The sequence below is a fragment of the Ascaphus truei genome, chromosome 5, assembly GCF_040206685.1.
Source record: "Ascaphus truei isolate aAscTru1 chromosome 5, aAscTru1.hap1, whole genome shotgun sequence".
Lineage (NCBI taxonomy): Eukaryota > Metazoa > Chordata > Amphibia > Anura > Ascaphidae > Ascaphus > Ascaphus truei.
Window position 1 is genome coordinate 176,065,034 of NC_134487.1, and position 15,784 is coordinate 176,080,817.

A 15,784-nucleotide genomic window follows, 5' to 3' on the forward strand; every position below is an offset into this window, starting at 1 on the left:
GGCACGGCGTGGGACCGTGCGGGAGGCAGGCCAGCGACTGGGGAGATGCCGGAGGGCAACAAGAGGCTCAACCAGCGTCGGCCCGCCCCCCCCCCCCCCGCAGCTACCGTCAACCCAGTGAGGGAGAAAGGCAGCAGCTGGGGAGCGGCAACCTGCGGACGGAGGAGAGCCGCATGTAGGTGCTGAAAGAGCCGCCGTGCAGGTCCCCGACCCCTGCACTAGCTCAAACAAAAAGCGTCATTCAGCATTCGAGAACCACCCCACCACTTTCAAAATTGATGTTCAATTTAGGTGAGATTGCTGCTTGAACTTGATTCCTCCCCCCCCCCCCCTTATATTCTATTGTTACAGCTGTCTCCTTTGTACTGCGCTACAGCATATGTTGGAACCATATCATTCAGTGACACACCTAAGATCATTCGTTCCCATTGCAAATACGATGTATTACAAACCAAAGATAAAATGCGTGTAACTTTTATTGCAAAGTGCTTTATTCAGGAAGAAACAGATGGATGTGCTATACAGTTAGCATTTCTGCTGCAAATTTCACATTTGTTACAGGTAGTTATAAAAGACACAGAACATTACAGAGAATTCAGAAGCTCAGCACATAAGCAGAGTATAACAATGTTACAAAACACACATACACACACAGCGGCTAGTGCAGGGGCGGCCAAATCCAGTCCTCAAGGGACACCAACCGGTCAGGTTTTCAGGATATCCCTGCTTCAGCACAGGTGGCTCAGCTCATTATGACTGAGTCACCTGTGCTGAAGCATGGATATCCTGAAAACCTGACCTGTTGGTGGCCCTTGAGGACAGGAGTTGGCCGCCCCTGCACAAGATGTATCATCTGGCTCGAAACATACTGTAGGTTCCTTAGTCTGTTAAACACATTGGCTTCCAAAAAGTCTAAAGCCACAGGGCCTCAACACTGCTTTAACCCTTAATTATCAGTGCAAAGAGAGCCAAGAAATGGAGTTAAGGAATAGGCGAGTCTTGTTACAACGTAACCCCTTCCCTGCCGGAGCGGCATTCAAGGCTCTGAAAACATACCTTATGCTTGCCTCTGTATTTTCTTAAAACTATTTGTTTGAATTGTGCCCAAAAAACATCAAAAACACATACTTCACCCTCTGACAGTGGTAAAACCTTCTTCTGGTCGGCGTCTCATCTTGTGCTTTTCATTTAAAAATCTAACATTTTCTACAACCCCGAGTGCAATATTTTATTATTATTTTTTTTTTACACAATTGTTGTTTTTTTGCACAGAAAAGGTAAGAAACTCGTGTGTATCTGTGCGTTTCCTGCTTCATCCTGCTCGTTGCTATTTGCATATCAATACCCAGAATCCTCCCCGACAGTTTAACACACAAAAGGACATTTCACAATGGGGTGAATGGAGCAGGTTTGGGGACATGCGGAAGACATGCAGATACACTCATGGGCTCCCTATCCTTCCTGTTCTTTGTACGGTAAAGGAATTTTTTTACTTTTCTTTACCCACCAGAACCTAATTGTCTCTGGATATTTTTTTTTTTTTTACAAATTCCCTTTAACCTCCTTTTCTCGGCCTTGTTAAATTCTGCAATCCAATAGTTTTCGAATTCAGGTAAATGCTGGCGTGAAATACATTTTGGGGTCGTCTAAAACCCCATTCAGTCCCTGCGACGTATTACATACCAATGAATTATGGCTGAGCACTTCCAAGACTTATTTTTGACTAAATCTTCAATAAGTGTTACTAACGTACAGCTTTAAGTAAAAAGCAAAAATGTCACATCCGAATGAGATTTCAATGGACTGTACACTCAACTATTTCGTTTGATAGCGGATTTTGGAAAATGAAGAACAATTATTTGGATGTATTTTTGGATGCAGAACAAAGCAGTGCAGACCCTCCATCAGGAACAGAGCTACGCGATATGTGCTTTATCTATCACTTTATCAAAAACAGCTAAACGCCTTTGTGGGCTCCTGGGTTGGTTGCTGCCCAGGTATCTGCCGCGTACACTTCTGATGCACACAGGAGTCTGGGCTGGGAAGGTCAGGGTAGGAGAAGTGCATCGTGTGGTAACAGCAGCTCAGACGCATGGAGACGCTACATAGTTGCGGGACAGCCAGCCAGGTGGTGTAATCGCTGCTCAATCGTTACACGCAGAGACATATACCTGCGTTGGATAAAACATACCTCAGTAAACTGGCAAATTCTGTATAACAACCTTTCAAAATACAAGTTAAACTGTACAGGACACACGCCAGTTTCAAGTTCTTGCATCTGCAACAACTTGTTATTCGGGGTTTTACTCCTGGCACAGAACGTTAGATTAAAAAAAAAAACTATTGAAGGAGGAGAGAGGGAAAAGCAGAGTTTGATACGTGCCGTTATGAGGTGTGTACCATGGAACGACTCGTATACAACCAACCCCTAAATCACACGCTCAGGAAAATGGGCACAGTAGGTGAATATATTGTCACGCACTGTCACCTGGTGGTACAAGGTGAGAAGGCCTCTTTCAGAATCAGTACAGGCATACCCCGCATTAACGTACGCAATGGGACCGGAGCGTGTATGTAAAGCGAAAATGTACTTAAAGTGAAGCACTACCTTTTTCCCACTTATCGATTCATGTACTGTACTGCAATCGTCATATACGTGCATAACTGATGTAAACAACGCATTTGTAACAGGCTCTATAGTCTCCCCGCTTGCGCACAGCTTCGGTACAGGTAGGGAGCCGGTATTGCTGTTCAGGACGTGCTGACAGGCGCATGCGTGAGCTGCCGTTTGCCTATTGGGCGCTATGTCCTTACTCGCGAGTGTACTTAAAGTGAGTGTCCTTAAAACGGGGTATGCCTGTATTGCGGAATAAAAGGGAACTAGAGTCTTGTGATAGATACTGTACAACCACGTTGAGGTCAGCCTTTGTAATTAGTAGTCTCAAACTGTGACCATGGACAGCAGGAGTCAACGTTTCCCAAAAATACTGCTCAAATTAGCTGGATTTTGCTTACTGATATATCTGTTATCGCCCATTTTCTATTCTTTAGTTTCTACTCCAAACGTTCAAAAGTGTATTAAATGTAATGCGTTTGATGCACGACACTTGGGCGTATAGTTTTACTCCACAAAAATAATGTCAACAATTGTAACGGAGGTCACATATCGCCCTTTGTGCTCCAGTGAGTAAAGACGCTGACTGGAAACAATGACCCTGAGTTTGAACCAGGCAGTCAGCTCCTTGCGACCTCGTGTCCTTGTGCAAGTCCCTTTATCTCAATGTGCCTCGGGCACCAAAAAATAGATTGTAAGCTCCTCTGGGCAAGGACTGTGCCTGCAAACGTTCCATGTACAGTGCTGCGTACACTATCAGCACTGTACAAGAAAAAGCAAATAGATAAAAACATACCACTTCTTTGATACACAAGAGGTGTAAGATCAGAGGAAGTATCTTGTTGTTTTCGGGGTTTAGACAAAGTCTTCATCATGTTTCCTTCTTAGCCTTCATTTTATGTTTTATATTATAAGCATGTGACAGTGTATAATTCTACAGCCTCACATAAGCTGGCAATCATTTGGTGCTTCTGTTATAAATCTGTCAAAATCCTGATTGTGTGCCTAACATAATGGCTGCTTCAGTCAGTGTAACTCAGCAGCTACAATGTATTCTTTATATTACTAAGGTAACATTATCTATTGTTACAGTTTGCAGCTCAAACAACTGGAAATATTTGCAACAAATTATCCAAAACATGAAAGTGTTGCAAAGATCTTGCACTGTTTGGTAAGTGTGTTAAACCCTGCTGCCGAAATCAAAGGATGCATTGAAGGAGCAATCCAAGCAATATCCTACATGTGTTTTTTTAATAAATCAGTTGTGTATTTTTAGATAATACTACCTTTTTTATTTTAAAAATTAACTCTTAATGCCATTATTAATGAGTTTTAATATACTGCGCATCCTTTGATTTCTATAGCCGGCTATAACACACCTCCCCAGCAGTGCAATATCTTTGTAACACTTTCCTGTATGTGATAATATGTTGCCAATATTCCCAGCAGTTTGAGCTGTAAACTGTAACAATACCTAATGTTACCTTAGTAATACAAGGATACACTGTAGCTGATGAGTTACACTGACTGAAGGATTGATTGAAACTGAAAGGCAGCCATTTAATGAACCCTGGGAAAAAGGATTTTTCTGATCGATCACAGGAGAACTAATCGATGTGCAGAGTAGGTAATTCTTTCTCAATAAAAGGTAATCAAATTAAGCATATATTAAAACAAAACAAACAAATTTAAGCTGCTTGGATTGTCTCTTTGAAACTCATTAAAAATGGCATTCAAAGTTTAATAAAAACAAAAAAAAGCTACAATTATCTAATACTACAGAACAGATTTTTTTTTGTAAACCATGATTTTACATGTTTTGCTGCTTTCATTTATACAAAATAAAAAACCTAATGTAAAATGATCACATATCAGAAATCTTAAAATGTACCGTCCTGGCTGTCATTTGTGGAAGTACCAGAGAGGCTGCAGTGCACTGAGATTCCTCAGTAACCCCCTCTGAGTCTTTTACATGGTTGCCATTTAGTTTCTTGCAGGCCTCTCTAGCAGTCAATGTGGACACTCAGGGCAACCTGGTGGGGGAGAGCAGACACCCAGCCATCCCAATGTCCCTCTGATGTACCTCCTCGTCAGCTTGGTGACCGCTCTGTCTTCTTCCTCCTTGAGCTTCTGAATAAAACTGCTCAGCACGGGCATCTCAAATTTAATGTATTGTGCCACCTGCAGAATGAAAGGAAATATTTTGATTTGAAGCTCTCCAGGACAGGAGGTTCCCTTCTCTCTGTGCTTAATTTCCATGTCTGGCGCTCTTAATCCTGCATTGTATTTATGGAAGCAGGGGTGTCACTCTTTCTCTTGGTCTCCATTGATGTCTCTCTTCAGATCAGTCCCGAATGGAGGTATGCAAGGCAGCCATTGGAAAAACAGGGGGTTGAAGGGAAGGAAATCAGAAAGGTGGATGGAGAAAGAGATAGAGAAGAGGGGAATAAAAGGAAGGTATAGAGCGAGAGAGAGAGAGAGAGAGAGAGAGAGAGAGAGAGAGAGAGAGAGAGAGAGAGAGAGAGAGAGAGAGAGATTTGATTTGAGAGTACAAGAGGAAAATAGGAAGGTGAGAGGGGTGAGACATTCTAGGAGAAAGAGGGTGAGCAAGAATTAGACCGCACAGGAGATAAAATATTATAGCACAGGATGAGAGGATGGAGAGACTGAGACGAGAGAGACTACAGATTAAACAGTAGGGTCTCTTACATCATAGGTGACTTCTTCCACCTGGTCCTTCTCCATGAGGAAGACTCGGGACACCTGCTCACAGGGTCCTTGCAGGATACGGGCAATCAGAGGATAATCCGACTCCTTCAGTTTTCTCTTCTCTGTGCAGGGGAAGGAGGAAGAGATGAGAATGGAGCTATCCCACACCCAGCACCATGCAAAGAGCGCACAGAGAGGTCAGAGGAACGAGCCGGTATGCAGTACTCTGTAACCCTGTCTGACCCCTCAATCTGTACACAACCTGCATCAGCCGAGTATCTACACCCACAGTAAATATCCCTCAACCAGTCACAACACGAGGATTTTTGTTACAATAATAACATTTGTTTCATATATAACACATTTATGCAGATTTTTTTTGTTGACTGCCTTGAAGAGTTTACAATCGGATTATTTTTTGCCTGAGGCACAGGGAGATAAAGGGACTTGCCCAAGGTCACAAGGTATAAACTGGTCTCACCCACTTCAAAGGCAGCGACATTACCTCTAGTCTTTCAAGCCTCTCCAAAATGCACCTTAACCAAAGATTTTAGGAAAAAGTAATGACTTAGCACACAAAGATGCTAGGGGTACGCGCAGTGGCGTAGCTAGACATGTGCGGGCCCCTAGACAAAAAAAATTTCAGGGCCCCATTAATATTAATTCTGACTGCAAATTGTTTCTCCCTCCCCCATCCTCTCCCTGATCCTCTCTCTCATAATCCCTCCTCATCATGACTCCCTCCTTATCATCATCATCTATCCCCCTCCCCATCATAATCATCATCTCACCCTACTCTTCATCCTACAGATCCCTCCCCCTCCTTTTCCTACTCATAATCTCTCCTCCTCCTCATACTCTCCTTCTCCTCCTCATCATCATCTCTCCCCGCCTACTCATCTCTCCCCTTATCATCTCTCTCCCTCCTCCCCCTCATCATCATCTCTCCCCCTCATCATCTCTCCCTTTCATCATCATCAATATCACCAGCTCTCCCCCTCATCATCATCTCCATCTCTCCCCCTCATTATCAGCATCAGGTCTCCCCATCATCATCACCATTTCTCCCCCTCATCATCACCATCTCCCCACTCCTCCTCCTCCTCATCATCACCATCTCTCCTCATCATCATCCCCATCTCTCCCCCTCATTATCATCATCAGTTCTCCTCCTCATCATCACCTCTCCGTCCTCCTCCTCCATGCCTACCTGTGGGTGATTATAGAGCCAGGCGGGGGGGAGATGGAATGCGGCGGGCGCCCGGCGTTAAACAGAGGATAAGCCGGCAGAGGAATGAGCAGTGGTTACAGAGGCAGAGCAGGATGGTCGGGGAGGAGCCCACTCTAGCGGTCTAACCCGGAAGTCTTTCTGACTTCCGTGTCTGCGGCTAGTGCGCGCTCCTCCCCGACCATCCTGCTCTGCCTCTGTAACCACTGCTCATTCCTCTGCCGGCTTATCCTCTGTTTAACGCCGGGCGCCCGCCGCATTCCACCTTCCCCCCGCCTGGCTCTATCTGAAGAGAGATGGGCCGCCGACAGGGGGGGGGGGAGAACGCCCCCCCCCCCCAAGAGCACGGGCTATAGCTACGCCAGTGGTTACGAGTGAAAAATCGATTGTCACTAACGGAAGACTGGTCTAGTGGTAACATCACTGCCTTTGAAGTGGGTGAACGTGGTTCAAATCCCAGCATCTGCTCCTTGTGACCATAGGACCAGTCACTTTATCCTGGGGTGGCTCAGTGAGTAAAGACACTGGCTCTGGCACCGAGAGCTTTAAGCAGACGAGCCTGGTTCAATTCCCGGTGTCAGCTCCTTGTGACCTTGGACAAGTCACTTTATCTCCCTGTGCCTCAGGCACCAAAAACATAGATTGTAAGCTCCACGGGGCAGGGACCTGTGCCTGCAAAATGTCTCTGTAAAGCGCTACGTAAAACTAGCAGCACTATATAAGAACATGCTATTATTATTATTTCCCGTGTCTCAGGCCCCAAAAATAGATTGTAAACTGCGGTTACATGTAAGAAAATGTTACTCTTTAAAAGCTGCCCCTCTCACTGCCCTTATCCCCTCTTACTGCCCCTCTCACCTCCACTCGTGTGAACCATGTAGAGGGAAAATTCATTGGCAGAATTCTCAATCTGGAAGCAAAGCAGAATCAGAACGGAGCACAGGACCCAATCATATTTAAATGGAGCAACACAGAAACCACCCAAAATATTTTGATATATATTTATATTTTTGTATTAGGAATATCTTGCTATATTACATAGAGCATAAACATTACCATATCATATTTTATGAACCCTTTTAATTTCCTAAATGTTAAAAACATAGCAAAAAGTATGCGTTGAAAACTAAAACTTCCAAAAAATCAATTAGAAAAATGTAAATGATTTATTTTCAGTTTATATACATGTACTACTTAATTTCTGTGGAACCTTTCACAAAATACAGGTTAACAGCACTTCCCTAGCGCAGACACGCAGTCAGTATCTAAATAAGGATCAAGTCAACAACTCGTCCAAAAGGGTGGAATACATACCAAGAGAACACACAGTTTGCACTTCATTATGTATTTTTGCTTGAGTGACTGCACTCCATGTACTAAAAAGCCTCACCTTAAACTTGTTGAGAAGCAGTTTGAGGACCTGTGGGGTAGACATGGTGCTGTTTATTCGCACGTTGGTTATGGAACCGTACGCCGGCGTGAACACGGACGTCTGGAACAGCAAATGTGTCAGTGTCAGGAAATCCACTACCCCCTAGGTTGGAATCTTAACCCAAGACAATCTGACAATCTCCCCCATGATCCCCCATGTCTATTAATTCCCTGCGTGCTAATGTCCATGCTGCCCAGTAAATAACTAGTGTATTTGAGCAGACATTAAGGGAATGGGTACAGCAAAAATCCCTGGATTCCAGTGGCAGCTGTACATAAGGACATGTTCAGGGTGAATTTTTTTACATGCTATGTATATAATAATGAATAATTGTCTTTTCTTGTAAAGCGCTGACAGTGTACATAGAATTTTTGCAGACACAGTCCCTGCCCCGTGGAGCTTACAATCTATGATTTTGGTGCCTGAGGCACAGGGAGATACAGTGACTTGCCCAAGGTCACAAGGAGCAGACACTGGGGATTGAACCAGGTTCCCCTGCTTAACACTCAGTGTCATTGTTTACTTGCTGAGCCGCTCCTTATATAATTGTATACAGTGTATCAGTGTGCCTGGTTTGGACTATGGGTATTTTACATTAAACTGTGATTGTCCTACTCAGGGAAATCACATGAAAACCCCAATTGACTGAAGTTGGTGTTTCCATGTGACAGGGCCCCAATCAGCACTACCGCAGATGAATAAATAACCCCCTGTGTGTATCAGTGACTCAGCGTTTTATTCCGTATGTGTATTGTAATTGAATCAGTTTGTCAATTGTCAGTTTATTTATCAGTTCGCCTGTATGTGTGTCAGCGTTAATCTATGTATGTATGTATCAGCTGGTCTGTCCATGTATCTGTGTTAATGTGTGTGTGTGTGTGTGTGTCAGTGAGTATGTACGTGTATTAGTGTTCGTGTGTGTCACTGTGTGTTTGTTCATGTATCAGTATTAATGTGTGTGTGCATCAGTGTGGTAGTATCTGTATGTGTATTAGTGTTGGTGTGTGTATCACTGTCTATACATGTATCAGTGTGTTAATGTATGTGTATTACTGACTGTAAGTCTATCACTGTGTTAGTGTGTTTATCTGTTATTCTGCATGTGTATCAGTGTGTTATTGTATTCATGTTTGTGTATCAGTGTGCTAATGTGTGTGTGTGTGTGTGTGTGTGTGTGTGTGTGTGTGTGTGTGTGTGTGTGTGTGTCAGTGAGTCTGTACGTGTATCCGTGTGGTAATGTGTGTGTACCAATGTATTAATATGTGTGTGTGTGTGTACCAGTGTGGTAATGTGTGTATCAGTGTGGTAATGTGTGTCTATATCAGTGCGTTAGTGTGTGTGTATATATCAGTGCTTATATCATGTGTCTGTGTGTGTGTGTATCAGTGCGTAATTGTGTGTGTGTATAGCAGTGCTTATATCATGTGTCTGTGTGTATCAGTGTGTGTGTATCAGTGTGTGTGTGTGTGTGTGTACCAGTGTCTGTATCAATGTGGTAATGTGTGTCTATATCAGTGTCGGGGGAGAGCGTGGGGCTTCTGTAAAGGTCTCATATCCTTCGTGCTGCCCATCTCCTTCTGACGCTGCAAAGTCACATGACGATGTGCTGCCATGACAACGTCACGTCACGTGGCATCACATTGTCAGGGAAACACGCTGTCACGTGATATTGCAGCTAGAGGAGGAGAACGGCGCTGCTGGAGGCGGTTACCCGGGCAGCAAAATGGTAAGAGCCTGTGGGCAGCAAAATGTTACATTCGCCACTGTGTTAAATTCGCATCAGTGTGTTAATGTGTATGTTAATGTGTGTGTATCAGTGTGTTAATGTGTTAATGAGTGTGTATCAGTGTGTAAATGTGTATGTTAATGTGTGTGTATCAGTGTGTTAATGTGTTAATGAGTGTGTATCAGTGTGTAAATGTGTATGTTAATGTGTGTGTATCAGTGTGTTAATGTGTTAATGAGTGTGTATCAGTGTGTAAATGTGTATGTTCGTTACATGTTAGTAAATGTGTCTTAGTTACATAGTAGATGAGATTGAAAAAAGACATACGTCTATCAAGTTATCTAATGATATCTCATAAGGGGAAAAATAAATTCCTTCCCGACTCCAAGAATTGGCAATCGGATTACTCCCTGGATCATCATCCTTCCCATGTTTACTTATTCTTTCCTCATTGGCTGAACCGACGCCGTGAAGTGGCCAATGCTCGGCCGCCGCGCCAAAAGACAAAATTCTTGTCTTTTGGCAAAGGCGATTGCGCATCGCACCGGGGCGCACAGGCAGCTACTGGGGCCGGCCCCATAGAGGGCTGTACCTTGTGTGTGCCGCGCACGCCGTCGCAGCCATCGGGGACAAAGCCTAAGGGACGACCTGTGCCCTTTGTACTGCCCTTGGGATGAATAGTTCTTTTGAAAGCTCCTTGTATTGTTCCCAAATATATTGTATATAGTTATTATATCGCCTCTTAGAAGCCTCTTATCTAATGTAAATAAATATAATTAGCTAGCCTCTCCTCATAAATCAGATTATCCATCCCCTTTATTAATTTGGTGGCTCTTCTCTGCACTCTCTCTAGTTCCATAATGTCTTTTCTAAGGAGTGGTGCCCAAAATTGTACTCCATATTCAAGGTGTGGTCTTACTAATGCTTTATAAAGGGGCATCATTATGTTTACTTCCCTTCCATCCATTGCCCGTTTAATGCAAGATAAGATCTTGTTTGCCTTTGCAGCTACTGCATGACTTTGGGCACTATAGCTAAGCCTGCTGTCTACAAGCACTCCTAAATCCTTCTCCATCAAGGATTCCCCTAATTTATCCCCATTTCATTTGTAAGTTTCCTGTTTATTCTTGCTTCCCAAATGCATAACCTTACATTTATCTGTATTAAACCTCATCTGCCATTTACCTGACCAAGTTTCCAGTCTCTCCAAGTCCTTCTGGAGAGAAATTACATCCTGCTCTGATTCTACTACCTTACACAATGCAGTGTCATCAGCAAAGATGGAGACTTTGCTCTCTATATGAACCTCAAGGTCATTAATAAACAAATGTAGCCAGTGACCCGTGGGCTACTAATTCTCTGGCACCTATAGCACTGTAAGTCGCAGAAAAGAGTGGGCAGTGTTTTGAACATATCCTGCAGGGCCTGGTTGTATTGTTATATGTTATATGTGTGTTACCTAATAAAGTTCAGGAGTAGCCTGGTATTACAAGGGGGGTCTATGACTGATAGGAGGCCGGCATACAAGCCGCCCCTGGGAAGGAGGGGGTGTCCCTCTAGAGCAGTGATTCCCAACCTTTTTTGTTTGGAGGAACCCTTGAAGTATTTTGAAAAATCTCGGGGAACCCCTATCTGGCTGATACATATTAGGTTCGACGGGGGTAAATCACAAAATTTCACACCTCACAAGCCCCCTCTATTTCTCACCCTCTACCCATATATTTCTCTCCCCTCCGACTCACTCACTCTCCCCCCCTCCCGCCTTGCATGTATTTCTCCCCTGCGTCTCACTCTTACTCCCTTTTCCTCACTCACTCCCTCCTTCCCCCTCTCTTCTCTCACTCGCCCTCACCTTCTGTCGTTCCCCCCACTAAATACATACCGAAAAAAACCACCCCCTTAAAGCTGCAGTTCAGTCTTTTTTTTTTTTTAATTAATTTTTTTACTTCAATAGTTTCATGTGTGCAATCTCTAATTCCTAAAGAACTGTATAGCTGCAGGTCAATTCGTTCTCCATGTATTGATCGGCGAAATTTGGAGAGATCATTAGAGCTGGCATATGTTTTTATTTGCTTCTGTCACTCAGTGGAAGCTCATGAATATTCATGAGCACTCCTGCACTGACATGTGCTAGAGGGAGGGCAGGGCTGACAAAGGGGTGTGCCAGGGCTTGTGACAGGACATGAAGGGGCAGTGCCTTAGCAAATGGCTGTTAAAATAGAATACAAGAAAACTGGTCTTTCAAAGTTGTTTTTTTAAAAACAGAAAATGCTAAAAGTATTTTTTCTTACTACAGAACTGATTTATTAAAAAAAAACACACATGCAGGATATTGACTGAACTGCAGCTTTAATACATATAACCCCACCCCGCAATACATAATAAAAAGACTCCCGCCACCCCAATACATTTTAAAAAGACCCCCAACGCCTGAATATATTTTAAAAAGACCCTCATCACCTCAATACATATCTCCCGGGACCCCTCATCATCATATCTCCCAAGCACCCTCATCATCCTCATATATCTCTCCCAGCACCCATCATCATCATCCTCATATCTCCCCAGCACCCTTCATCATCATCCTCATATACCCACCCCCCTGCATCTCACATCACTTTCCCCCCGGATCCTCCTGGGCTGGAGGCGCTGCGCTGACCGATGAACCATCCCTAATAGTCTGTCCTGATGCCTCCCTATACTACCGTGGAGATCTCAGGCCTTCTGTTCTACCTCACAGGTATGCACCAGCACCCGAATACACCGGTAGCTATATGATCTCACTTAGGGTGGGGGAAAAGGTGGTACACAAGTTAAAAAGAAGCAGTCCCAGTACCAATTCTTGAGGTACTCCACTAACAACATTAGCCCAACCTGAAAACGTTCCATTTATTACAACTCTCTGTTCTCTATCCTTCAACGACTTTTTAATCCAGGTACAAATATTTTTACTGAGACAAATTTGCTTTATTTTTTACACTAACCTCTTGAGTGGAACCATATCAAAAGCCTTTGCAAAATATAAGTAGGCCACATCCAGTGCATTACGCTGGTCTAAATTCCTATTTACCTCCTCAAACAAACTGATAAGGTTAGTTTGGCATGACCTACCCTTCATACATGCATGCTGACTATTCGTAATAATTTTGTTTCCCATTAGGTTAATCCTGAATATTATCCCGTACTAAACCTTCCAAGTAGCTTCCCCACTATTGATGTCAGGCTTACAGATCTGTAATTCCCCGGTTGTGATCTAGCTCCCTTTTTAAATATAGGCACCACGTCATCTTTACACCAGTCTTGTGGTACTGAGCCTGTGGAAATGGAGTCCTTGAATATTAAATGTAATAGTTTTGCTATTATTTTACTTAACTCCTTAAGAACTCTTAGATGTACAGTATGCCATTGGGGCCAGGTGCCTTATTTACTTTCATTTTATTAAGCCGCTTATGAACATCTTCCTCAGTTAACCAATTGCTTGTTAATATGGAGGTTCCTATATTTTCTTTTCTACATTTTTGTTGTTAAGGTACTTAAAGAAGGGTTGATCTTACTTTCTATTGCAATGCTTTTTTCATTACTAATTTTTGCTAATTTAGTTGCCCTTTTGCAACTTTTGTCACATACCTTATAATTCTGATACGATGTCTCCGTCCCTTCTGACTGAATATAAACGCCTCCCTCTTTTCCATTTCCTCCCCTACCTGTTTATTTATCCACATTGATTTACTTGTTTCTTTTATATTTATTACTATAAACTGTTAAGTATGCTTTCATAACAATGTTTTAAAGACTGCCTATTTATCTTCCACATTTTTCCCTGCAAAAACATAATCCCAATGTATTACTTGTAGATTAGACCTCAGTTTATTAAAATCTGCCTTCCTAAAGTTTAAAATCTTTGTTAAACCCAAGTAATATGGTTTTTGACAATTCATTTCAAATGATACCATGTTATGATCAGTGTTACCCAAATGTTCCCGGACTTCAATATTTGCTATTACTTCTACATTGTTTGATATGACCAAATCCAGTATTGCCCCTCTCCTTGTTGGTTCCTCAATAATTTGGGTCATATAATTGTCTTTAAGCACCCCAAAAACCTGTTTCCTTTTGTTGTAATGCTAATCTCATTGCCCCAGTCTATGTCTAGATAATTAAAATCATCCATTACACAAATATGACCCAGTTTTGATGCCTTTGCCATTTGCTAAAGTATTTTGGCGTTCTCAATCTCACAGATATTTGGTGGTTTATAGCATATCCCTACAAACATTTCCGTTCTACTTTTAATTCCACTGCTAATTTCCATCCACGAGGTCTCTACATTCTCATCATTCACTTCATAAACATCTTCCCTTAGGCCAGGTCCCCGGTGGCGCGTGGCGCACACAATCGCTCACCTCGGTAGTGGAAGGCCCCAGTGTCTCCTTCCGTGTCGGCTCACGAGGCACTGTGGCGTGTCAGCCAGCAGGGGATACAACATGATTGTGTTCCCATGCGGCAACGCGGTCACGTGGTGCACTTGGAGACAATACGAGAGGAGATAGCTTTGGCCGATGGGAGTGTAGCTACTGTTAGCCAATGGCAGAAAAGCAACTCTGAAAAAGTTTATCAACATTTGTTTAAATAGTTAGAGATGTGTGAATTGTAGAATACAAGAATTATTCCATCTGATTTTGGGTAATATGTTAAGTGACTTGTCTGATAATGCACCGTAGAAGTGACTGAATGCAACCTAAAATAAGATTACCCCGTTATGGCCGTGCCCACCCCCCATTTTGGCCACGCCCCCGCGCCTCTGATCGATTCCTACAGACCGCAGATTGCGGTTTTAAGCTGTGCACACACCGCCAGGACACCAGGCGCGCTTGCAGCAGCCTCCACCAGGGACTAAGCCTTAGCATAGGTTTTAGATACAGTTTAACATATAAGCATTCTCCACCTCCTCTTCTATTTGCTCAAACCTCCCGAAAAAGTGAATAACCCTGTAAATTAACTGCCCAGTCATGAGTTTCATCCCACCATGTTTCAGTAATGCCTATGATATCATACTGCTCCCTTGTAGCTATTAATTCAAGCTCCCCCATTTTAACCGGTCAGACTCCTTGCATTAGCAAGCATGCATTTCAGTTTTTTTCAGTCTGTACTATTATCTCATCTGCTCCTGCTTTTCTGCGCCTATTGGGTTTAGTCTTTAGAAGTTTTCTAGTATTATCTGTATTTAATATGGGTGTCTCCCTGCTTGCCAAACTCCCACTTGCCCCCATTCCACCTCCATGACCCCTTGCTATTTCCCCATCCCTATCTATTCTATTTAGTTCATTATCTGTTTCTTGTCCCCCCCCCTCCATCCTAGTTTAAAATCTCCTCCAACCTTTTTAACATCCTGCCCCCTAGCACAGAAGATCCCTCTTCAATGAGGTGCAATCCATCCCCACCATAAAGATTGCACCTCTCAGAAAAGGAATCCCAGTGCTCTAAAAACCCAAACCCTCCTCCTACACCATTTTCTTAGCCATGCATTAACCTCCCGAATCTTCGGCTGTCTCCCTGGGGTAGCACATGGCACTGGTAGTATTTCAGAAAATACTACTTTGGAGGTTCTTGCCTTAAGCTTGCAGCCTGGATCCCTGAAATCATTTTTTCTCTAACTTTGTCATTGGTGCTAATGTGTACCAAGACTGCCGGGTCAGTCCCAGGCCCACCCAACAATCTGTCTACCCGATCCGAAATTTGTGAATTTGTGCAGTGGTTAGAAACCCTCAGGTGCAGGTGTAAGTGCTCCCCAGCTATAAATATACAGCGACAGCCATAAAAGCTTCTCTGTCACCCCGTTCCCGCACCTTGTGGTTGTAAAAATGCCCGTTGATGGAGAATCGATGGCGTTTGATGCGTCTCTGCTCGCCTGGCGTGCGCAGGTTCCCCCTCCGTCGTACCCCCACGTCACTCCTTGTGCGCATCAACTGGGGTACGTCCTCCTCCAACGGCCTCGCATCTTCCTCATCTGCGGGAGTTAACCAGACACGCCGGAGTTTATCAGCACTATATATGCCGAACGGTCCATGAAATGTC

At 43.5% G+C, this 15,784-nt stretch overlaps 1 protein-coding gene across 2 annotated transcripts in view; it reads right to left on the reverse strand.

The window, feature by feature from the left end:
• Positions 1-469: 469 nt before the first annotated feature.
• RASSF2 (Ras association domain family member 2) overlaps positions 470-15,784 on the reverse strand; it is a 37,125-nt gene continuing 21,810 nt past the window's right edge. For both annotated transcript variants that reach the window (XM_075601287.1, XM_075601288.1), the window contains exons 6-11: positions 15,556-15,716; positions 7,942-8,043; positions 7,410-7,461; positions 5,324-5,445; positions 4,698-4,795; positions 470-2,171 (exon numbers count right to left, since the gene is read on the reverse strand). In XM_075601287.1, coding sequence (XP_075457402.1) covers positions 2,102-2,171; positions 4,698-4,795; positions 5,324-5,445; positions 7,410-7,461; positions 7,942-8,043; positions 15,556-15,716 — 605 coding nt within the window. In that variant the 3' untranslated portion in view covers positions 470-2,101. The remainder of the gene's footprint in view (positions 2,172-4,697; positions 4,796-5,323; positions 5,446-7,409; positions 7,462-7,941; positions 8,044-15,555; positions 15,717-15,784) is intronic.